We start from the raw sequence: 26,341 nt of genomic DNA, 5'->3' as shown, positions 1-26,341 counted from the left end.
CCAAAGATAAAACTAATGATATTTAGGGAAATATCACTACAGATAATAAACCTTATCTCTAGATATAGTAAGTGGTAATTTAGTATAATAAAGAATCTGTTATTTTGTACAGGTAAATCAATAAGTTTACTGCTTTATGATCTATGGCAGAGGTAGTCAGCAAGCCAAGCCTCATTAACATACAGCTGAAGCTTTATCTGCCCAAACTACCTCCTCCCTCTCCCCCCTTTTAACAAGCACATGAAAGGCCCTCTATGTGCCTGGATTTAATGAGAGACACGCGACTCAACATTAAGCCCATATTGCAATCAGCCAGGAGTTTTACTAGCACACGCCACTAACATCAACCTTCTATCTGTACACTGATAACCCCATGCAAAGTCCAACCAGGCTATAGCAGCTGGCTAAATAATTATATTCTTATATAAAATGTATGAATATATGTGTGTATATAAATATATATAACCGTCTGTTTGTATATATATATATATATATATCTGTTTGTGTGTATTATGTATAACCGTGTGTATATATATATATATATATATATATATATTGCACACACACACACGTGTGTATGAAAGGGCTAGTGGGTATATGCAACTTGGTCATCTGTATTTCTCAGCAGTATTTTCCTTGTTTATGTGGGTTATTATGTTTTGCTTTTGCAAAGTAACGTGAGAGATCTCCAATATCTGACAATTTTGTTGTCGTCCCCTCCCCGCCCCAGGAAGGAGGCTAATATTGGGCGATACTAATACTGCGTGCTGTAAATATGCTAACAGATGTGTGGCTTTGTCACAGTCAGCCAGGCTCGCTGGTGGCCGGGCAGTGGCAGAAGGGCATTAGTTCTGTGCATGAGCTGTGTGTAGGAGATACCCGGGGAGGGGGGGGCGGAGCGGCGTGGAAGTGACAGGCGCTATATAAGTCGCTGGAAGCGAGCGGCGCTGCATTTGTTGACCGCGATACGGCGGCGAGAGGAGCATCCAGACAGCTGAGCAACCGTAGTGATACATCACGCCTGTATGTGCAGGCGTTATTACTTCCATTGCCGGAACACAGGACTGCAAGAGGTTGGACACTGGATTTACTGACCACAAGGGCATGTGTGACCCACTGGATAACACCTTTGTAGTAGCTCCTTGGTGTTGCAGGCTGATGCTGGCTGTAAGAAGATACCTGTCCGTCTGACTTCCTTCATAGTGGAATTATTTGGATCCTTGGCTTCTCCCCGAGGTGGTTTACAGCAATACAGGTGCTGCTGATTTGTTACATATAGAGCAGGAGAGTGAAGAGGATGGAACCCAGACGCATCTGCGCTTTGACGTTTCTCATCCTGATATTGCAGCAGGTAATGGCCATTGGGAGCTCTCTGGGTTCCTTGTTGGTCTCTGTAGCATTTAGAGGAGGGCACCTGTGTTCCTGGGAGATCTGATTTAGGGGGTCTTGTGTATTTTTATTTTCTAAGGTGTCTAGCTCCGGGGTCTTCCAGCTGGAACTTCATGAGTTTATTAATGCCAGTGGGATGCTGGCGAGTGGGGCTTCGTGCTTGCCCAGCTGCAGGATCTTCTTCAAGATATGCTTGAAGCACTTTCAGGCCGTGGTCTACCCCGGGTCCTGCACTTTTGGCAGTGTGGTCACCCCGGTGCTTGGCTCCAATTCCTTCATCATAGGGAATATTGAAGGCTTCACCAATCCCATCAGGCTGCCCTTCAACTTTACATGGCCGGTAAGACCAACCTGACCTACACTTATCAAAGCATTAGTTTATAGCTAGTGCTGTCATCAGATTTTCATTTGTTTAATCCTATTTTTTTTGTTTTTTTTGTTTTTGTTTTTTTTGTTTGTTTGACACTTCTATTGTATTTTATTTATTTTGCTTAATGTGTTTTGAGATTATACCTCGCTCATTACCACTTGGTTTATATGGTAAATATCGCAGTCTGTGCAGTCCATTTTCTACCAGTACAGATGACTGTGTGTATATGTGTGTGTGTGTGTATGTATGTATGTATGTGTGTGTGTGTATATATATATATATATATATATATATATATATATATATATATATGCGCACACACGTGTCCCTAGTCATACTAGGGTAACTATCCTGTGCATATCTAAAGAGGAAAAAAGACGGCACTCGGGGATATAGATGTGTGAAGCACCCTTAGGAAAGGGAGCTTTTCCCCTCACTGAAACTGTTTCTCAATTTGCTGCTGTAGTGATTAATACACTATACATTTATTACAAGAAGATATATGTATGTGTGTGTGTGTGTATGCCTCCAACAGATGAAATAGTTAATCTGCTTTCTTACATGATCAGATTTCATGAATTAATAATCAGCAGAAAATATTTATATACAACCATAAACGAAGTAACCCTTGAATGTGTACAACAGTAACAGATGTTTGTTAACAACTTCAAATGGGTTCAAAGTCTCTGTTGGCAGTGTAGACTAGTTCTGGCGAATCCTACCCCCCACCCTTTCTAGTGGAAATGAACGAAAGAAGCTCCATTTAATTGAGATCTAGGCAGTAATGCTATATGTAATTAGATTAATTAAACTGCACAGGCAGGCATGAGCACCAAAGAAAATTAACATTTGTCTTATCATCTCCCTTTTTAATCTTAAACATATAAATATATTTTTTTTTTATGTCCAGCTGCCCTTTTTATTAAGCGTTTTATTTATTATTTTTTCTTTATTTCAGAAAACGTTTTCCCTGATAATTGAAGCTGTTCATAAGCCTACAGGTAAATGAAATAATGTTAGACACTAGGAGGTGCTATTGTTCAACCAATGAGCTTCTGATGCACTATAAAGACAGGTTCTGATAAGCAATTTTAAATACTATGACATTTTATTTATGTTTATAAAGTAGCTTAACTGTTAACCTAAAATTAAATAATTGAAATTCCAGTTTAAAGATCAAACTCAAGCTCCTGCTTTGATATATACATATCTTATACAGTATTATTTTTTTCCCTGGCCCTACATACCTAATCTCCCAACACAATTGCGTTTCCTCCAGTTTATTTTTGGCGTGGGAAAGAAGTCCGCTCTTTGGTGAGAAAACCAGAAGTCTGCCAAATCGTCCTGACTGCCTTTTCCTGTATTTTACACCTTTTTCAAATTCCGCCCTTTGGAAAAGAAATAATGGCTTTTGGATGTTTTGCTGACATAGAGGAAGAGAATATTTCAACAAAACAATTCTCACATTGAAACATTTCTTGAGGCCACAAACCTAGTGCTAGCTCACTTGCCTTGAAGTCTCTGCTAAACTATTAGAATAGATCAATAATAACTGAGTCACTGATCAACCAATTATATATTACATTTATTAGTTTATTTTTCTAAATGGTGATAGCTAAATGTGGATCTATATAAAATTATCCACTTTAATCTACAGATTTTTTTTTAGATCTATACATATATTCCTGCAATAATGTCATCGTATGTAGATGACATTTTTATATTTTTCTTTAATATGTCTTTAATATACATATATAATTTTATAATGCAGACTTCATCGCCCCCTAGCTTTCCCTGGTTCTCTCTGGAACGATATGTAACATTAGACTTTTATGCAGCTTAGCCACAGACTGTGACTCCCATGGTCAGGTCAGTGCATTGGGACTTTTTATAAAACTAGTATTGCAAAATGCTGCACATTAGAGCAATTGCAGGAATAAGGCAGGGAAACTTCCTTATGTTAATAGCTGTTTTACTGTTAGTTAAGTCTTTTTTTTTTTTTTTTTTGTCTTTCTATAGATTTAAATCAGAAGGAAATGTTGGTCAGTCAGTTTACAATCCAGAAACCCCTTAATGTTGCTGAGGAGTGGACCAGAGATGTCATGGTAGGGGTACCGCAGGCACAGCTAAGATACTCCTACAGAGTAGTCTGCAGTGAGCACTACTATGGTGAAAGCTGCTCTAGACTCTGCAAGCCTCGTGATGATCGATTTGGACACTACATATGTGATGCTAATGGCAGTGTGGCATGCCTGAAGGGATGGAAAGAAGAATATTGCTCAAAACGTAAGATTTATTTCCTGACCTGGGAATTGTTTCACATGGGGACATCCTCATATATATTAGTAATGACTCAAAAGATGGGAATTCCCTATTTCATGGAGAGGCCCAAAGAGGTTATTCATTAAAAGTCCTATCTGTGAAGTATGAGACGTTGACCATCAGGCTTGTAGAACATGGTTACATTTTTGTTACAGGAATCTGACATTAATGCACTGTGCTTAATTAAACCTTTTGCATTCCACAAGTTTCCGCTGACAAACACTTGCCTGTGGGCTAGCACTATCTAGCAGATCTTGTAAATTATAAAGCTTCTATAGTTATCAAAATGGAAATACGATTTCACCACTCCAGATTCTGGATTCAGTTTTCCTTGTTGACTGCCTCCATATTTTAAGAGATCTTCTAGATCAGTGGTTCTCAAACTCTGTCCTCAGGACCCCACACAGGTCATGTTTTCCAGGTCACCCAGCAGGTGCACAGGTGTACTCATTACTCACTGACACATTTTAAAAGATTCATAGGTGAAGCCTAACTATTTCACTTGTGATTCTGTGAGGAGACCTGGAAAACACCGAAGTCCAATTTCACATCAGCAATTTTGCATCCTTTATGCCCAAACACACCTGGCATGATGGGAAGGTTAGCATTAGTCCAATACCTCTGTAATCTACCAAAACTACATGAAAGCATTACGTGTTTGGTGTAGAAAGAGGGATAGTTGGTGTGATCACACGTACTGCCTAGGGCTCTCCTGAAATAAATTGAATGAGCATGAATCTAATGAATTGGATTTTCTTTTCTAGTGTAAATCTTATTCTATTTATGCATACATCCCCAGTACTCCTGACCCTCCAGTACATATGCTGTTAACATAACAGATCTGAAGTTGTTCATTTATGAGACCAACAAAGTGAATGAGATGGGCATTGCTCTTAAATCAACAGTAATACAATGTTGTGTTTACTTATAAACTGATGTGCTGAAAGGACAAAATCCCAAACAGATTATTGTACATATCCTACAAACTAATGTCAGGAGTACAGGAAGTGACAGCGGTCACATTGATGGATGCGGTTGTTAATACTTTTTGGCCATGTGGCTTTTAGAACCTTTGATTTTACTATTAAATAATGTAGTGTTAGTACTTCATACCTCTGTTGTATGGTGTCTATGCTCTTGTCAGGATCATTGGCACATCTCTAAAGTACAGATCATTGAATAGCAAACACTATGTGAATGGTTTGCTGTTATGAAAATGTCTTTATCCCAGGGTCTTCCAGTATTGGGATTGGTGCAAGATGACCCAGTATTGGGAGAAGTGGATGATATGTAGACCATTCCACATGGAAGGTTTTAGGGTCACATCCTCCTTAGATGACCACCTACAAGGTCAATGCCTTGATGACTAACATTGCATTTTTTTTAAATAAAGTGCAGTTATGGCTGAAACGGAAATAAACTTACAATCAAGTCTTTGCCCTCTTTCTGGCTGATTCACTGTGTTCCAGGGACCATTAGACTACTAATATAAATATGAATAAAGTATTTGAGAACTAGAAACTATATACTGTCATTTAAGCAGTGGTTACAACTAAAGACTGCATATACTGTCTTCCACATCTTAAGCAGCAGTTTTGCCATGAAGATGTTAATTGTTGCTAAATGGAATTTATTCAGTGACGCAATTTTGGAAACCACTGCTAGACTAATTCCAGCTTCCAAACAGGACTATTATTTTAACTGCTATCCAATGCTCTTGTGTAATTAGTGACAATGGTTAAATGGACTACAGACAAAATATTTAGAGGAAGTAATAGAACATTTTAACTATGCAGCAGATCTTCCACTGGGGCTGTTACACGTTGTGTCCTCCAAAGACTTGAACTACAGTGACTGTCCCTTTATAAATAGTGGAATTTTATTTTTTATGGCAATTCTATAGGAATATTTTACTTCTGTGTTGGTAGTTTCTGCCTGTGATAAAATATTTTGCCATTTTAATGGTCATTTCAGGTTTTTTTTTATACCTGACCTAAATTTAGACTATTTTATTTTAACTTTTTCACCTGTTTACAAACCAGTTTTGGTAGTTAACATACATAATTATTTGCTGTGGTTGGAAACTTTACTAAATTAGTTAATGAGCTTAAGACCTGGCAAACTAATGTTGGGTGTTTTTATAGCCGTATTACATAGATGATACACGGCAGCATTGCAGTTTTCAATTAGATAGGCCCTATTAAAACCGTTCAGGGATTAAAGATATTCATACTTGAGCACAGGTGATTTAATGGATACCTCAGTCATGTTGAATTAACCATCTGTGCTCAACCAGGGATATCCTTTACAACCTAACCTGTTAGAGTGCCGATGTACTTGACGTACAGACCTCTGGGACAGGGTGTATAAGACCTTTTCCATTGCCTTCTATCTAATTTGCTTTCAATCACAAAAAACGCACCAGAGTGGGCGTGTCTGTGCGGCGCGCTGTTCCTGTCTGTCGCATTGTAATCGGTGTAAAGTCGCACGCGTGCCCTGCTGCTGCCCCGGGCTTGTGCCGCGCGCCACGCGTCCTAATTGTTATCGTTGGCTGTAGCCCGAGGGGACGAAGCTGAGAGAACAGCTGTACACAAGAGGGGAGGGTTGCGATGGCTTAAACCAGCAACAACAGTAGCAGCTGTTCCCTGATTGAGGCGGGGCTGGGGGGGATGAACACTCCTTGTTCAGAGCCATCCAGGCATTAAACGAGTCTCTTGTAAGCGTGCAAAATCCATGTCACACACGCGTGGCATGGCCTGACAGCGTTGCTACATTAACTGGCTGCTTGCTCCCACTTCACAGGTTACAGCTGGGGGAGAGGATGGGAGGGGTCTCTTGGCACTACCCCTGTAGCTTAACCCTTTTTAGCACAGCTAGGTGGTGGGAAGAGATGCGTCTAAGGGGTGCCTTGTGGTTACACATTTCAGAGAGCTGTATCCCCCTTTATTGTTAATAATAAATGCAAATTTCAAAAGCACCTTTTACATAATAAATGGGAAAACTTATTATACCAGTATATTGTTTACTGCTCCTGGGTCACATTAAAGCAGGCTTCATATTGTAGGGGTCAATTGTGGTTTGGTATATTAGGTCAACAACCAACATGACATGATGAAGTTGCATGTGTAAAGTATTGCTAAGCCTAACGTCAACATTTTAACTATGTTGACATCATAACTGTCGACATTATGAATATAGACAATGTAACTGTCGACATTATGAATATAGACAATGTAACTGCATACTGCCCATTGTTTGACATAACTGGTCAGCTGTGTAAATTGATCTTGATATACAATACTTTGCTAGAAGTCACTGCACTGTTGTGATAAATTGCAGAGAGCTTGACTGTCCACACATCCTGGATATACATTGTGCAACTTGGAGGTTTATTTACTGAACTGCAGCTTTTCAAAGCAGCCAATTAATGGTGTTGCTGCCTGCAGAATTTTAAACAGCAATACTATTAAGTGTAAAATACCCCTAGTTTTGCACAGAATAGTATTGCGGGTTTTAAATTATGTAGGCAAAATATATGTAATTGTCGGCTTTGAAAAGTTGCTGTTTAGTACATAAACCCCTTTGAGACTGTGGCAGATCAAGAAGGGGGAGGGGTTAGGGCAGGAGCCTTCCCTGCCCCTCCCCAGCTCAGAAAGCACGTGGCAGTGTGTGCTGGGCTGGGGAGGGTCTCTCTGCTCTCTCCTTGTCTGATGTGCTGCTATATAAACGGTCAGCGGTATTGGGCAGAGGTGTTATGGGGGAGGGAGGAAATGATCGCCTCCACCTCCCCAGATCCATCCCTGCTTGGTGCAAACTGTACTACTTTTCTAGAATCTTCCAGAGTATGGTCTGTATTTATTCACATTATATTCTACACACTGTATCCTACATAGTACACTAGTAAGGACGATACTTTATTCACAGAAGCATATGAAAGTGTTATGTGAAACCGAAGCAGTGGTGAAATAAGCAGGGTTTAGTCTGTCTGGTTATACCATTAGGTCTGAAACAGGATGATAATATAGTATAGTTAAAATTTGTTTTTATTCTGTTTCCGCAGCTATATGTCTGGACGGGTGTAGTGAGCAAAATGGATTCTGTGTCAGCCCCGGAGAATGCTCGTGAGTAGAAATATATATATTTTCCTATGCACGTAATCCTGGCATAAATGCTACGTAATGCAGCTATTGGGCTGCAATATCTTTCTTTCTTCAATACCTTTCTTGGCATGTGTTAATGAACAAAGAGTATTAGGACTTTGTAGTTCAAACTATTGTTCTAATTTTTATAGTGAGTAAGATCCTATCACAGGAAAGTGAGTAATCCTTTGTGATGTATTTGTATTTTGTATATAATAATGCTGAGAAATGTAAATAGCACTAGATCACATCCTGTTCTTTATCTACCAGTCACTAATAAACATATTTTCACATAATAGTAAATGACTTTCCATTGAGGTCACTGTAACCACTATACTCTGGTTTATTTTGCTACATACACTTTATTAGAACCTTTGTATGTGCTAATATATTTGCCGCGCTGTAGAATGACTAACGCTTTTCTATAAATGTTCAGATGTCGTCCTGGATGGCAAGGTCGTTTCTGCAATGAGTGCATTCCACACAATGGATGCAGACACGGGACGTGCCAAAATCCATGGCAGTGCATCTGTGACGAGGGCTGGGGTGGCCTGTTCTGCGACCAGGGTGAGTCTGTATATAAAATCTCTTTTCTTGGATCTCTAGCTCAAACCAACATGGCAAAACGGCACAACATATCTGCTCTTTATGATCGATACACGTATGACGCAATGGAATACAATTAAGTGGACAACTGTTCATGTAATATAATACCATGCCTCGGAGGCTAGTTTACAACCGCTAACGGCCCCTCTCCATTCTGTTCCGTTTCTTAGATTTAAACTACTGCACCCACCATAAGCCCTGTAAAAATGGAGCCACCTGTATGAACACCGGACAGGGCAGCTACACGTGTTCGTGCCGGGCTGGATATACTGGAGTGAATTGTGAGGAGAAGATCAATGAATGTGATAGTAACCCATGCCGGAATGGTGGTAGCTGCACGGTAAGAAATGGGATCCAAAGAAAGGTTTAGGGGAACAATAACAATGTTTTTTAATTTTTCGTTTTTAAATTGGGCCTCTTTAACCTATTAGGATAATTTAATTACATGACGATGGTTAAATCCAGATTTCTTTCACGCCATTAATCCTTTTTGTGTAAAATCTGCAAATTACTGAAACTGTACTCCACGTTTTTTTTGGGGAACTCTGTGGAGATGTATCAAACCACCTAGAGATGACCAGTGGAGAGTGGTTTGCTATGAGCCAATCTGCTTCTAGCTAGCATTTATCAAGTACAATCTATGAAAATAGCTACAATATGATTGGTTTGCTACGGCCAACTTCTTTAATTGTCATCTTTGGAAAGTTTAATCCAGCTTCCCCATGTGTATTTGTTTTTCCTATGTATTCATACTGTGGACAGCTTGTTGCATTATCTAAATGAAAAATGAATAATAAGAATGTATCTTGTGATTTAGGGGCCTATTCCTGGCTCTCGATCAAGTATTCGTATCTCTGCGAGTACTATCTCTGCTGGATACTAACCGAACACTAATATAACGTTGGTCCAGTGTGGGGGTCAACTGTCCCTGCGTTCCTTATTACCACACGTTAGTAGTTATGGAACTTCGCGCCAGTGTGCATGTGTAAACTGGGGTTCACGCATAATTAATAACACCCCTTTGTAACTAGCTGACACAAACTAAATTTGTCAGCCTGAATTTTAAAGTGTTGTTGATTCTGAACGGTCGCTCGTGCAGACCTGAGATTACACTTAATCCTTGTACTCAAGTGCATGTCAGTTATGCAAGTATATGTTCTGATTCCCCTCCTTATTACACACACACTGATGTATACATGTAGAATGCCCTAGCTCATCTGCTGCATGTAGGCCCTTGTCCTTGCTCTTTGTTGTTTTTCTTGCATTGCATTGTCAGCTTGTTTGAACTAGAATTTCTTGCAGCTGTTTGTACTATCAACATTTACACACGTAATGTAGACATACTGCTCTTTGGCACAGATCTCTCCTGTTTATACATGCTCACCCACTTCCTCACTGTTGTACATTTCCAAACTCAATGATTTTGACACTACAGTAACGTTGGTATTTTAAGACACTTTAGCATTACACAGAGTTCTTAAGGTATTTGTTTTGTTTCTTTCTCCTAGGATGTGGAGAGCGGTTATGTTTGTGAGTGTCCCCAAGGATATTATGGAATCCACTGTCAAAACAGTGTATTGAATTGTGCAGACTCCCCATGCTTTAACGGTGGCACATGTAGAGAGCGAGAAAACGGTGCCAGCTATGCCTGTCAGTGTCCACAAGGTTACACAGGATCTAACTGCGAAAAGAAAGTGGACCGGTGTACCAGCAACCCTTGCCTAAATGGTGCGTATCCTGTAACCAGTTTGACTTCCTTTTTGTATAACAATCAGATCAGTGATGACTTTGGGTAAATAAAGGATATCCAAACTATATAAAGTATCTGTTTTTTGTTTGCCCAGTAAGTTTTCAGATTTGCGAACAATGTTCCCAAATTTTGATTTGGATCTGGTAAATTAAAATTGGATTGCAAAACTTATTCTGATCTTGGTAGTGCCAGCTGACCAAACCTTCCCAGTGTCAAACGCAGGATTTGTAGAGGGGGGGGTGTCCAAATGCTTTAATTTAGAGTGAGTGTGGCCTGTCCATGAAGAGGGCATAATTAGCACTTATCCAGCTTTAATGTGCATCATTGCGTATGGTGACATAATTCCAGCATATACAGGACCAGCGATCACAGTAATGGTGCATACACACGATCAGATTTTTCCTTCAGATATGAACGATAACGATTTAAAAATCGTTCAGTCGTTCATATCTGAAGGAAAATCGTTCATATCTGACATGCCTGGACGATCAACGATGCGCGTTCCCGTTTGTCAGATAACGATATCTGACATCTGATGGGTTTGCAGTCAGACTTGGACGATTCCATTCATTTTAATGCAGTCAAAAATCGTTCAAAACTTTGGTCAAATCGTTCAGTCGTTCATCTGACAAGTCTGACAAATCTGACTCTGTGTACGCTCCATAAGATATTAAATGCGGCAGTAGGGCCAGCCTGCCCGAGCTCAATGTTTTTAACTTCAGATGTGGGCACCATTCTAGAGCTAGTTCCGGAGTCTGAGGGAGCAGTAGAAGAACCTAGCACTGCCCTGGAGATATATTATCTATATGTCTCATATATATATATATATATCTATCATAAAGGAGCGGCGGCACTCAGCAATAACAAGCACAATAAAGAAGGGTTAAATAAACCTCTGTATTCACTTCAACGTTTCAATCGCCAGGATTTTCATCAGGAAGTACAAAAACCACATTCAACACTTACCTAAATACACAAAACACACCACGAGTGCAGCTGATCGCGTCCATCGGAATCACCATCTGACGTCATCGCTACGCACTGTGTAGCGGGCGCGACGTCTGACGTGTCCATCACCCTGGAGACCAGGATAAACATATAAAATAGACCGTGCCTTCACCAACATAAAAAAATATAATGAAATACATTGACAGAACCGGACAGAGCAATGAAAAAGGTATAAGGAAATATGATGCAGCTAAAGACCATAAATATGGGATGCGAACATCATTAAAGCACAATAGTAAATAGACAAAAAAGTCTATTATATTATAGAGAGAGACTCACTCTCTCATGCAGTGGAGAGTGTATAATTGACTCTATTGATGGTCTATAGCAGTGCACCCCTAACAGTGCATGTTTTCCAGGTCTCCTAGTTGGTGCACAGGTGCATTTATTACTGGCTGACACATAATAAATGATCCACAGGAGGTGCTAATTATTTCATTTGTGATACTGAGAAGAACATTCAGCACTATAAAGTTCTATATTTCTTCTATTGTGGTCATAGTGTGGGCTGGAGAGGGGATATCCAGGCAACCGGAACACCCTCCCTGCATTTGCCTATGCGTCTCATCCAATTTTCAACAAATTCCTAGGGCTTTGATCACTATACTTAAAATGGCACTGACAATAAATTGGTGGCTTAGAAAATGCTCTCAAGTAAATATACTCCCTAGTTTTCTCTTTTTTGATGTTTGTAGGAAAACTTCTGTTCTGCTATAGATTTTGTGTGTGGTCAGCACATACAGTTTGTTATAAGTGTTGGGCTATTAAAGTTTTTTTTTTTTTTTTTTTAGTTTTCAAAAAAAAAAAAAAAAAAATTTTATTTCATTTTTAAAACCTAATTTTGAAAATTGGTGTAGTTGGTTTTTTTTGTTTGTTTTTTTTTTTCTTCAATACAAAATTGCAGACTTAAGATTTGAAGATGGGTACACTATATATCGTTCCATCACAGATCTGAATGATATATATCGTGCAGTGTGTATGACTTATCCGTTGTTCATCGTGTCATCCAATCTGCCTTTTGGCACAGCAGATGGGACGATGCAATGAATGACCCCATGCTGTAATTTGCAGCATGGAACGACACATCGTGTCCTCATACACCGGATCTTGAAGTGTGTGCGGTGCGCAAGATTCGATGTAGTGTTACATTGTGTCTTTCTATCACTGAGTACATGTATCGTATAGCGTGTACCCAGCTATTTGGTCCACCTGTTCATCTTTGCATACTGAGCATTACTGAAAAAAAAAAAACAAGCAACCACTGAATGCTACTTGCAGGTTAAAATTAAATTTTTAACCATCTGATTACACAGTTTGGCTTCCCTTGCACATGACTACTTTTTGTCATTGCATTACTTACAGACAGAATTACTCACTGGCTGCACAAATTGACATTACTGTAATGTTACGTGCTAGCTATGAAGTCCATCACCGTGCACAAGATTAATTATTTATATTTCTCAACAGGTGGTCAGTGCTCCATCTTCGGTTACACACCATTGTGCCGCTGCCGTCCGGGATATACAGGGCCGACATGCGCAATTAATGTGAATGATTGTGTAAAGAATCCATGCTCCAATGGAGGAACCTGCTATGACCTGCCCGGTGATTATGCATGCAGTTGTCCACCAGGATTTACTGGGAAGACTTGTGATATAAAAGCCAGAGATGGATGTGGTGTCAGTCCATGTAAGAATGGAGGATCATGCTTTCAGGTGCCTTATGAAAATCCTGCTTGTGTTTGCACTGACTCTTTCACGGGAAGCCATTGTGAACTTCCGGTTGGCCAGCAGAAGTCCTGGGAATTCCCTTGGGTTGCTGTGTTCATGGGTGCAGGCATGGTAGGGCTGCTGGTTTTATCATGTATGATATTTGTGGTTGTGAGACATTTCCGTCAGCAGCCAATACAGGACGCGAAGACTATGAACAATTTATCAGATTTCCAGAAAGACAACCTGATACCAGCCTCGCAATTAAAGAATATAAACAAAAAAAAGGACCTGGAGGTGGACTGTGGTCTAGAGAAGTCAAACTACAAGCTTAAAAACCACACCTTAGACTGTAACATAAGCAGCGGACTTATTGGTGTTAGTAATGGGATTGGAAAAGGACACAAATTCTACAACAGTGAAAAGTGTTTAGAAGAAGAAAAATTCCCTCTCCGTCTACACAGGTGAGCGAATACGCTTGTGGCAGGAATTAGATTTTATCGGTCACACATTTTGCACTTGACAACTGGTTTTGCGCAATTGACACATAGGGCGAGATTCCATTCTAACTTATGAAACTGTCAGGCAAAGGTTCTTCATGGCCAGCTGTGACACTGGTAATTGTTTCTGGCTACCATATGATGTAGCTAGCCAAACTGTGGCCACACACTGACAATAATTCAATCTCCCCCATGAAAAATACAGCACTTATTTCTATTGCACCATTCCCATTTTGACATTAAAGTGTGTGTAGTTAAATGGAATATTTAAATGAGCTTGGATGATTATGCGGTTTATAATTATAGTAGGGAGGCACTTGTATAGGATCTGTCTTTTTGTAAAACGCATGAAATTCTGGGTGACTTTCTGATGTATACAGAAGGTTGTTTCTTTTGTTAATGTTTGGGAAAAAATGGTATCACTCTGAATCTGTAGTGATACAACTTATTACAAAGGCCTAACTTTTTTTTTTTGAGAATTATGCATTAATATTTTATTTCTAATACAGAAGTAGAATTTAGAGCATTTGCGATTATTTTGCTGTATTGCTATACAATCAGCATAGCAATATTAAAGTAATTGCACTTGCTGCAACCAAAGCCTGATATAGGATTTTTTTTGATTGCATGCAGAAATAAATGTCATTATTAAGAAGGTCTTGTGTGACTGCTGACCCTCTAATACGTGATTGGCATATTTTGTGTTTGTCACTCTTCTTAGCAGAAATGGGAAATATTTTTAGGTGCTGGAAATCAATATTACATCATCCAAATCCAACTCAAAGTGCCGTATTTGTCTAGTGGGGAAGTGCGGCTGTTCACATCACTGCTAAATCCAGCAGCCTAATATTGCAGATGTTTTTGTGCACCTCTATATAGGGTGCAAGAGAAAAACTGGCAATGTTGGGAATCGCCAGGTGTTGGCAAAACTGTTGAAACAGCAGCATCTTGCTCCAATTGGATGTTGCCCAAAGATTACGGAACATGGTTATCACCAATGACCTTCAGTGATCCCTGCAACTAACGTGTGTGTGTGTGTGTGTGTGTGTGTCCTAGACATATATATATAATGTGTGTGTGTGTGTATGGGCTCACTCTATGTACTGTAAGTAGACTCCTACTTGGATATATTATGCGTTTAATGAATGTCATAAGATCTTACTATACATATGAAATCACAAATGCATGCTTCACTATAAACTCTCCCTCTTTTTTTTAAATGGTGTGGCTTTTTTTTTTTTTCTCTGTACAGTGAGGAGCCGGAGTGTAGAATATCAACGATATGTTCCCCGCGGGATTCAATGTACCAGTCAATTTATGTGATAGCAGAGGAACAGAATGAATGTGTGATGGCTACAGAGGTAAGGACATCGCTTCTAAAGTGCCTGCTGGATAGGATTTCTAGTGAAGCTGATACTGCTTGTGGCAGAGATGGTACTCCTAGATTATCATGCATAGCCTTTCATTAGGGCGCCTGTCTTCAGTGCTGAAATGAACAGCAGCTCACTTTAGTGAGACTTAAAATGCTCCTCACTATAAATGAGGTCAAATATTTCCTTATTACAGCTCCTTTACATATAAAGCATGTTGCTGATATTTATTCAGACTCTTAGTGCAAGAATTGGTTTTAAATTGAGAGATTGATATAGATATATAGAGATCTCTAATTGTTTTGACGGTTGGCTGCAGTTGCTCACGCATTGCGAGCACAGATCTGAATGTGCATTTTCACCCATATACAGTGTTATATATCCCCCTCTATATGTGGTTGGACCGTCCCGATCTGTAAGCTTTATTTTACAGCCAAGATTGTTTCAAATGTGAGTCTGCAGCTCCGGTGACTCACCCTTTCTAAACTTGATTTGCATGAGAACGCCCCATCACAGCCCAGCTACGCCTCGGTTACGTAAACTTCGTTCTGGAGCATGTGCAGCGTGAAATACCACAAAGTATGCTGGGAAGCTTTGCATCAGATCCTTAATGTGCAATGACTTTAGATAATTAAATGAATTAATACCATGGTGGTTCACCAAATGTCATATTCCCTATTAACGTCTTTTGGATTCTTCTTCCTTTTCTATTACAGGTGTAACCCTTAAGTTGAGCATTCAGAAGTGCAACTTTGGCATTCTCTTGAGGGCCACAAAGAGGAGGCATGCCATGTAGCCGTGTTTACAATTCAGGACTGGAGGTGATTTTGATCATACATGCAACTTGCTGCTTTCAGAAGATCGGATAATCTGAGCTGAAGGGGGCAGACTGTGAATTTGCAGGCGATGCAATTGACTTCAATCCCTGGCTCTAGAGTTCAGGAATTTGATCAACTGTAACAAAACTGTGATCTAGAAGCAACATGAAGATATTAAAGAGAGACCTGTTATGATTGTGAGCTAGTTTCTTAAAGTGTCCTTTTCAGACGTCACTCTCCATATCCTCATTATGTAACGTTGCAAATGTGAGGTGCTGACAGCAATGGATGTTGGCAATCCATGCCATAGAACATACATTCCAAGAAGATGAATGGGATCAGTTTCCTATGCAGAATGAATCTTTCTTCTTTCAAGGTCCTGGTGTTGTCCTACTGTATTAAGAAGTGCCTAAAGAATGTCCCAAGTGTCCACTTTGTGTTGGCTGATAACTACTTTCCCATTAATACCTGAACAGTATTAAGCTAAGAAGAATATTTTTTTTTTACATTTTATTCTTGCTATAGATGTTGTGGGACAGACTCCTGGAAAGTGACATGTGGGCATTGCTATTAAATGTTAATAAAACGCACAGACTGGAAGCCAGTGCGAGTCTTCGGCCAGCAAACTCTAGTCAAAGCCTTACATTGCGTGACAAATCAATCAAGCTGGCCACTTTTTAATAATTTTTGCACTACTGAGAATTGTGATTTAAAACTTTATTTTCTACTTAAACAGAGAACACTATATCAATTTGGTATCATGTCTGTTCCTCACAGCCTTAATATTGTGTAAATGTATCACATGCCCAAAATAGCATTCATACTACATGTAGGGTTATACATTTTTTGCATCAATTTTTATTTATTTTTTGTTTAATTTATATACTGTGACCATTACTGCCATAATGCTGAACTCTCAAGTGACTTCAATCTTGGTTCTTTTCTGCTATTAAGGATTTCTGTTGAAAAATACCTATTGTAAAGCCAGTGGCTGCTCTGAATATACAACTTTTAATTTATTTGTTTTAATTTTTTTATTATTTTGTTAAAAGGGCAAGCAAGGCTGCCTCACTCCAGTATTTTGCCTTGAGAGCTTCAAAGGTTGTTTTTGTTTTTTTTGTTTTTTTGTTGTTTTTTTAATATTATCCATACCTACAAGTAGTTGCAATATTTCAATGTGTGAAGAACAGCTAAAGCTGCCTGTTATAAAGCATTGGTTAATGCTGTTGAATGTTGGAAAATATAAATTCAAACCATAGTTTACCCTAGTTATTTGGCTTTCTCCTTTATAACTACAGCGCCTTAAAGGCTGCATCAGCAACACAACTCTCATTCAATAATAAATGTTTTTTTTAAACCTAGCATTTCAATAATTTAGTATTGAATCAAAAGCACTGAACTTTTTACATTTTATAGCATTGTTTTGTATATAATGTATATTTATAATCAAAACAAATGTAAATATGTTTATTTCTTCTGTAATGTTAATGTGCTAGCAAAGTTTTGAGTTGTTTTTTTCAAAACAAATGAAAAACCTCTTCCACCTACTTTGTTTTCTGTCTTTTGATTTCTAAAATATGCTTTTTTTTTTTTTTTTTTACTTGCGCAGTGACAAACTTCAAGTGTTGAAGTTTATCCTTGTCTATTCTGGTAAATGTAAACTGGTCTCTGCATGCAATTAAGCCTTGGGTGCACTTGTGTGTACTTTTGATAAATGTAGGCAATAAAAAATAGCACTTTGGGGGGAAAATAACAGTGCTTGGTTTCCTGTTGCTTTTCCTGTGGCCTTTGTCAAAAACAGGCAAATAGGAAGCAAATATGCATTCCCACTAATTCTTCTATAGAAGTTTACAGGAAGTTATTGTGTGTCCACTTGCTACAAATGAATTTGTATCCTGAATGACGTTTTGCAGTAGTCTTAATTCTGCCCTTAAGAACACGTCTAGGCACCTGCATTGGGATATTGGTTTCTTTTGAAGTGGTTCAAGAATTTCTCCCCTATAGTTTTACATTTAACAAAAAGGCAACTGAAACCCCGAACATATGAGTAAATTTACTTGGCTATTTTCCCATTTTAAACTAATCTGCACGGCAATGACTGGAAAAATATCTGGAACAAATGTTGGATAAAGATGGGCATGCTGAATTATTCTCGGATCCTGTACCCACAATGCCTGGCTGCATCCATTTGTATGTAAAGCCCTGACTTGTGTACAAAAATGTAAATTAAGTGGTTATCCTGCAATGGCTCATGTATGAGGTGGTGAGCAGATAAGGGTGGCAGATGTAATTAATAACATTGTCTTATAGCCAGATTTTCTTCCCTTCATGATGTCCCCAACCACTGTCTCTGGAGAGGTCAGTACTGACTCTGCAGGTTCCTGTCGTACACTGCATAAGTTCAGTGACTGGCAGGAAATGGCTATAGCAGCCATTACTCTGATATTGCTTTTGAGGGAAACCTAGGCAAGGAAGCTATGAAGAGAATTGGTAAGTGCATGTTAGACTTGGTGTCTGCTAACTTCTTACTCAACCAGAGGAAGCTGCCTCAAAGGCATGAGCAGTCTGTTCTAGTTTAGTAAATCTATTGCCGGACAGGCTGCATGAGGCACAAAGGGAAAGTTGCCATTAAAGACTACAACAGCAGCTGCGGACTTTCTTCTTTCCCTTCCAATTGCAGCATAGAACTGGTGGTCTGGGTTAATTCCTCAGTCTGCAGCTTGGGATACAATCTGAAGCAGATGACCTACAACCTGGCATTGGTGAATGTTGCTGGGGATTATTACTGGTGACTCTTTTTCAGTGCAAGTATATAAATATTACTTGCATCATCATATTGACCTATTGGGAAAATTTACTGGCATGTTACTCAATTACTAATAATTTTGGGCACTAATACTGTTCAATACCAAGGTGCATTTGGTAGTGGCCAAATGAAACCCATTAAAAGTGTGGGATGGTATTTTGAAAATAGTATAATTAGTCTTTTTGCAAAGCAAAAATATCTCCACTTTCCATAATGTTGACTGGGGTTTTCCTAATAGAGTGGTTGCCACGTTGATTTCATGAGGTATCCTTAATGGTTTTTTTTTTTCTCCCAAAGAGATCGAATCAGGGCCCTGTACTGTTATGTCATCTTATTGTATGTGGGCAATAGATCACCATACTTTCTTTCCCTCCCCACTGAGTGTGGCCGCCTTCTGATGCTGGCAGCAAGTAAAGACCAACATAAAACTTAATGCAGATCCAAATGGAAGAACATGTATGGAGAAGGACTTAATGTAATGTGGGTGATGGCATTACCTTTAAGATGAGGAAATGGACCATTTAATGTGAGGTGGTTTGTTTTGCTATTTAGAGCTCTTGGATGTTTTATTGATTTAATGTTCGGACTGGTTGTGGGGAAATAATACTATTCGTTACAGGTGAATTCTATTAATCTCTTAGCTGGGTTGCAAGTGCTTGGGTTGTTTATGAAATGTGACCACTATTAATTTTATAGTGGTGGTGTGGGGAGAATAATTCTGCTTTTTAAATTTAGATATATTAACTTGCTATATTGGTTCAAGCTGTGTGATTCAATTGTTGGCGGGGTGTGCCAGTGCGCATAGTGCTAAGAATTCTGGTCGGGGAACATTATAGGTTTTCCAGTGCACCTCCTATGAAGGAAAATGTGGCGATTGTGGCTGTAGGGAAATGGTCCAAAAGTCGTCCACTCACTGCTATCATTATTAATTGAATTGCCCACATTGGGTTGAACTAAACCTATTTTATTAAATTTGAATATTTTTATGTTTGGGGAAGAGCAGCTCTAATATTACCTTGGTTTTTGCAAAACCACCCACAAGTGTTTTGGTTCTTGTATTTCTTAAAATTGATAAACCGCTAAAATCATGTCATTTTTAGACCTGTTTACATGCAATCCAAAACCCAAGATTTGTTTTTTAAATAAGGTTCCTAACTTACAGCAGACCTGAGCTTGGACTCTGTTCTACTTGAACCCCCAAAAGTGATCCAAGTCGGGACTCTATTCAACTTCAAAACCCAAAGTTTGGGTGTGTTTGGGTTTTCAGCAACCACACCTCTCTAATTTATTACAGGTGGTGGGGATGGTGGCCTAAAGTGTTAATTTGTTCAGCTTTCCATATTTCACATCCTGATCCATTTTCCAACACCTCAGGATCCAGACAAGTGGCAACTGATCTTAAGCTGGGTAAATGCGTAAAGATTTTCTGTCCAACCATCCAACTAGTTGATTGGTTGGAATGAAAATCTGGTAAGGTATGAAAGCAAATGACAATCAGCAATTTGCTTCCAAATGCTGGAAAATGGACAAAAACTGTTTGAACAAATTGTTTAGATCAAACATTTAACAAACTTGTCTGAACGACCATTTTCATCTGTTTTCTGGCATTTGGGAGCAAATTGCTGATGATCAGTTACTCCCATACGTTACCAGATTTTTATTCAAACCAATCAACTAGTTGGATGGTTGGACAGAAAAAGTGTGTATGCAGCATTAAGACACTAGCAGGTAGTGAGAGCATCACTGTCTGCCACTACCTTGATTGTGGTGGGACAATCCTGCTTTTGCAAGCCTGCCTTCTGCAATATAAAACGCCTTTTGTCCCTCACCCACCCATCCTCTCTCCATCTTATTTCTGCAAAATGAAGTAACTTTTGCTCTGCTCAGCAGAACTGTTAAGGGGCCAATCCATTTGCTGACTGTCTGCATGATGTGACCAAAACCGGGAGGTTTTGGTCGGAATGCGCAGGAAGTCTGCAAGTGTATAGCCGGCAAGGACCAGCGAGGCGCGTGCACACTGGGTCCTTGCTGACCCCAACTATCTATCGAACATGCCCGTCAACCTGACGACGGTCGTCAGGGTTGGCATGTTTATAGGTAGGGAGGTTGGGCTCCTGCACTGAAGACGTTCAGTGAATGTCTTTTCAGTTGTGGTGCCCGCATCTCAGCGACATGAAAGTCTGAATGCTGGAAGTTCAGCCTTTCATGTTGTTAAATGGATAGGCCCCTTAGTGCATCAGGGAGCAGCCTCCAATCTTGGCGAGAAATTGGTTACAGAAGTAACTTGACGGAATTAGCAATGTCTTGTTCCTCTGCAAATGCAGCTATATATTCTCTTTGGACAAAAAATAGTAGCACCTGCGCAAATAAAAGCGCACAGCGCCAAAAAAGAGCATTCTGTGCTTCCAAAAATGAAACCACTTGAAAAACACAGTCCACCTTAATACATTTTTTTTTTATATATATATATATATATATATATATATATATATGTTGCAAACTAGGCTAAATTATGCCTCTAAATGTTAATAGATATAAAACCTTAAGACACACATTGAACAAGGATTATTTGAACACTTAGGATTGTCCTTTTTCTGATTGTAGCTGTTTCAATTGATTTCTCTTTCAGCAACAATTAGCTTCTCCCATCCTGTCTTTGGCTACCATTTGGAGGAGAAAATAGAACACTGTTGAGTGCTAAAATGAAATGTTGTTGTCGTCCCCCTCCCCTCACACACCCACTCACCCACCAAATCTTCACCCCATAGAGCAAATTATAAAAAACAAGCCATTGACAAAAAGCTGAGCAGATGCTCACGGCTTGCCGCTTTCTTCCCAATGTGAAATAAACCCAACAGATGCCTCTCTCCTAATTGAACACATGGATTACATACACAGTCCTGCTGCAGCTAAAGCTCTTCAAATCATTTCCTTGCTAAAAAAAAAAAAAGACAGAAATTACAACCATATTGTGCAGGGATATTATCATCATTAATGTTTCTTTTATACTGTACATATTTGTTTGAAGTAATTAAACATATGGAGTCTGTTTGTTTTATATTTACCTATAAAAAAAAAAAAACACATTCTAGCATATTAGGACCTTTGCATGTGTATTAAAAACTGTTCCACAAATTGTGGAGCTGGTACTGTACAAGGGACCCCAGCTCCGCTTCCAGTCATATTGCACACTGTGCTCTGAAAGGAGGGGACCTTTCCAATGGGGTCAATTATTCCCAGTGGCAACTATGATACTATGTGCCAAGACTTGTGCTCAGGGCAACAAAGGAGATGATGCCTCAAAAGGAACAGGGGCTTACTCTGAGAGCCTTACGCTTCATGCAAAATGGGTAGCAGCAGGAGGCTGGCATATTGGACACCGTACTGTGGATCTATCATCTCTGCATGCATAAATTCAATGGATTTAATGTCACAGGAGACGTGCTATCACAAACAAATTTGCTAAACAAATTAATAGAGATGATACAAATGCCCCAGCTACAGACCTATGCACAATCATTAATATCTGTCAACAAGAAGGTACGTTTTATACATACATGATAACCATGTTGGGCATGAGAAGAACATGTCCAGAGCAACATTTTTATTGCAAGCAGTAGTATAGTATAGGAGACATATAGAGCTGCAAAATGTTTTTCCTCCCCGCGATGATTCGGATCGTGCCGCATGCCATCTGATTGGCAGGTTTAAGTGGCGCTTGGATATTACTACATCTCCAAGCGTCCACTGCAACAAGCCCAGGGCTGACCAGCACGGAGCTGTGCTCCCCACCCTCCCTCCCTCCCTGCCTCTGAACCGCTGCGGAGTGAGGTAAGAGGGTCGTAACATTAACTGACTCAAATTTAATGTGCCGTTCTTTTCCACCAAGTGACGCCTAAACTGAAGCACCGCCACTACGAAAAGCACAAACCTAACAAAAAGGGCCTGTCATACAAGGCAGAGAAATACGACACAGCTGCTAAAATACACCAAACTACTGGAAGCGAGCGACCTTGAGTGTACAATTCCCAGACAAATGCTAACATGATGTGCCGTGAGCTGTTACCTGCCTGAGCAACTGAAATGCAGAAGCGCTCCCATTCCAGCCAACCCGCATGATAACAACGCAATGTCTTGGGGGCAATGACACGTGATTCTAATTCCTCCAAGCCGGCTTGATGATCTGCCAATCATAAGGAGGACACAGATTACTGGCTCGGCCTGAGGTGCCAACTTCCTAAACCGAGGCCAGTTGAACTGCAACAGCGTGTCTGCAATGCTATTTTGAACCCCAGGAACATGCCAGGCCACAACATGGATGTTAAGCATGAGACAACGTAGAATAAGTCTCACTAACAAATAAACAACCGGCAGAGAAGAAGAACTCTGACGGTTGATCGGATGCACCACGGCAAGGTTGTCGCACCAAAAAACAATACTAGTGTTACACAAACGATCCCCCCACAGCTCTAAAGCAACTATGATGGGAAACTACTCCAGCAACAGCATGTTCCTTGTCAGACTGTCAGCAGTCCAACCCACCGGCCAAGGTGCAGTGCACCACGAGCCATTTAGATACGCGCCGAAGCCAGATGCTCCAGCGGCATCCGTAAAGAGCTGCAATTGCAGGTTAATGCAGGAGAGGGATGGGCAGATATGAACACCATTGACATGGGAAAGGAATACATTCCAAATCCGCAATCGCACTTGACCTCAGCCGACAGTCGCACAAAATAATGAGGGCAGAGAATGCCAGCGATGGACTGCTCCAATTTCCGACAGGACCAGCATGGACTGCACCTGACGCAGGGTGAGTTTGCCCACATCCACGATTGCCCCACGCAACTTATCCAATTTATCAGATGTTCTGTTAGGTTGGATGTTACGTTGGTTGAAGTTACTGTATATCCGCACATGGTTGAAGCTGAATTTTTGTTTTGGGGTTTTCGCGACAGTTTTCGCCTTCCAATTTTTGAGTCTGTTCCCATCGGTTCTCCAAAAATTTTTAAATCAGCATTAGAGCTTCCGCATGTGGTTCACGAGAAAGTCGAGAAGGTGGTAGAGCTCGGTAGGATGGCTGGCCCTTTTCCCACTCCTGTGTTAATGGACCTGGGGTAAACGACAGCAGCCCGCCAAGGTATCAATCTCAATACCCAGGAAGGTAAGCCACGTCACTGGCCCTTCCGTTTTTTTCCCTCTCCACAGGGACCCCGATAAAAGCAAATAATGCATGCATTTAACAGAGGATGTTTTCGCAGCATGGGGAATCGTCGAGGTAGTGAGCCACCCGACCTCCCCTGTGTCAGCAACAATACACCAATGCAGGACTGTGCTGAAACTCTCAAAAAAGGCGCACGATACAGAACAGTCTATAGGCAAGCATTTGTCTATGTAGAAACTGTCCTGTAGGCAAAAAGATTCTGGGTGCAGAGGTAATAGGCGGAAGGCCGACTCAACAGCAATCTTAGCCAACAAGGATCCGATGCCAGATGCTCTTACCAAGTCCAATGCCTGGTCAAGTGACTGATATTGCACCCAACACAATTCCGGGGGAATAGCGACATTGACCAAGGAACCTTGTGGTTAAGACAGATGCTGAATCAGCCTAAATATACCTGGCTCCTTTTTTCGGCCCACAGGGTAAAGAACCAGGTCCATTAACAGAGGGGTGGGAAAAGAACCAGCCATCCTACCGAGCTCTACCTCCTTCCCGACTTTCTTGCGAATCACATGTGGAAGCTCTAATGCTGATTTAAAATTTTTGCAGGGACCGCAGGACTGGCGGCTGGCTAACTTACAGCTCCTCTGGCCAAACCTCCACATCCTTGCAACCAAACTCGATGACTGAGGTTCCCGACTCTTTGCATCGGAACTCCTCGTCATAAATTCACCAGGAAGAGTTATTCACGGACCTGAACATTGAATGCATTAAATGAAGGTATCTAATGACATTCAAATGCTCCTGCGGGCGGGCTTCCAGGTAGCTCGCCGCAAATATAAAGAAACCTGCCTGCCAGTTGTGATAGGAGCAGTGGGCCTCTTCACCCGTCCCCACCGATGCTTAGACACCCTAAACTCCTTCTTAGCTTTTGAGGTGAGGGTAAAAATATTAACATACTTCCCCTGTCATGGACCCGACGATGCAACCTTTTGCAGCACAGCCGTATTATCGCAAGGCACTCCCCCACCCTTAGAAACCCCAGAGGAGCGGGACCTTCTACAACTTGACCGTTTACTGTCCCTATCGCCAGAATTATAAGAATCAGAGCTGGAGGAAGAGGAGGAAGAGCATGCACGGCTGCTGCGCTTCTGTGCAGGCGCAACGGACTCACCGAGAGAACCAGAACAGGCACCATCAGCCAACTCACAACCAGCAGCAGTCTCGTCCGCCATGACTGTCGAAGGGGTGCCTGTGGAAACATCATCAATACCAGAAGACATGGGAGCAACAAAAAATACTGCGGGCATAGGGGTAACAGGAACAGGAGGAGGCACAAGGGTCTGAACCCCCAGAGTGGCATCAGTGTCCCCAATTTATAATATGCCATACATCAGTGTCCCAAATTCATAATATACTATGTAGAAATACCCCAACTAATATGCCACACAGCAGAGCCCCAAAATCATAATGTACCTCATAACACTGCCCACAAATTCCTAATATGCTACACATCTATATTTAAACCTCAATATTAAGCCACACATTTGTGGCCCCAATACATAATATTCCATACATTTGTGCCCCAAATACATAATATTCCATACATTTGTACCCGCAATACATAATATTCCATACATTTGTGCCCCCAATACATAAAATTACTTACATTTGTGCCCCAAATACATAATATTCCATACATTTGTACCCGCAATACATAATATTCCATACATTTGTGCCCCCAATACATAATATTCCACACATTTGTACCCCCAATACATAATATTCCATACATTTGTACCCGCAATACATAATATTCCATACATTTGTGCCCCGATACATAATATTACTTACATTTGTGCCCGCAATACATAATATTCCATACATTTGTGGCCCCAATACATAATATTCCATACATTTGTACCCCCAATACATAATATTCCATACATTTGTACCCGCAATACATAATATTCCATACATTTGTGCCCCGATACATAATATTACTTACATTTGTGCCCGCAATACATAATATTCCATACATTTGTGCCCCCAATACATAATATTACTTACATTTGTGCCCTCAATACATAATATTCCATACATTTGTGGCCCCAATACATAATATTCCATACATTTGTGCCCCCAATACATAATATTCCACACATTTGTACCCCCAATACATAATATTCCATACATTTGTACCCGCAATACATAATATTCCATACATTTGTGCCCCGATACATAATATTACTTACATTTGTGCCCGCAATACATAATATTCCATACATTTGTGGCCCCAATACATAATATTCCATACATTTGTACCCCCAATACATAATATTCCATACATTTGTACCCGCAATACATAATATTCCATACATTTGTACCCGCAATAC

General features: G+C 40.2%; 1 protein-coding gene across 1 annotated transcript; it reads left to right on the top strand.

The window, feature by feature from the left end:
• The first annotated feature begins 887 nt into the window (after positions 1–887).
• Positions 888–17,520, top strand: LOC148501643 (delta-like protein 4). The gene is made up of 11 exons (XM_088450181.1): positions 888–1,351; positions 1,469–1,729; positions 2,718–2,760; positions 3,779–4,045; positions 8,142–8,202; positions 8,657–8,787; positions 8,997–9,166; positions 10,335–10,554; positions 13,052–13,757; positions 15,046–15,154; positions 15,880–17,520. The coding sequence occupies exons 1-11, from the start codon at positions 1,298–1,300 to the stop codon at positions 15,883–15,885; spliced, it is 2,028 nt and encodes a 675-aa protein (XP_088306307.1). The 5' UTR covers positions 888–1,297; the 3' UTR covers positions 15,886–17,520.
• Positions 17,521–26,341: the final 8,821 nt, after the last annotated feature.

This window comes from Taudactylus pleione, unplaced genomic scaffold, assembly GCF_031769625.1.
Source record: "Taudactylus pleione unplaced genomic scaffold, aTauple2 ptg000509l, whole genome shotgun sequence".
NCBI classification, from domain to species: domain Eukaryota; kingdom Metazoa; phylum Chordata; class Amphibia; order Anura; family Myobatrachidae; genus Taudactylus; species Taudactylus pleione.
The sequence above is the reverse complement of the archived record's forward strand: the minus strand, read 5'-3'. Positions and strand labels throughout refer to the sequence as shown.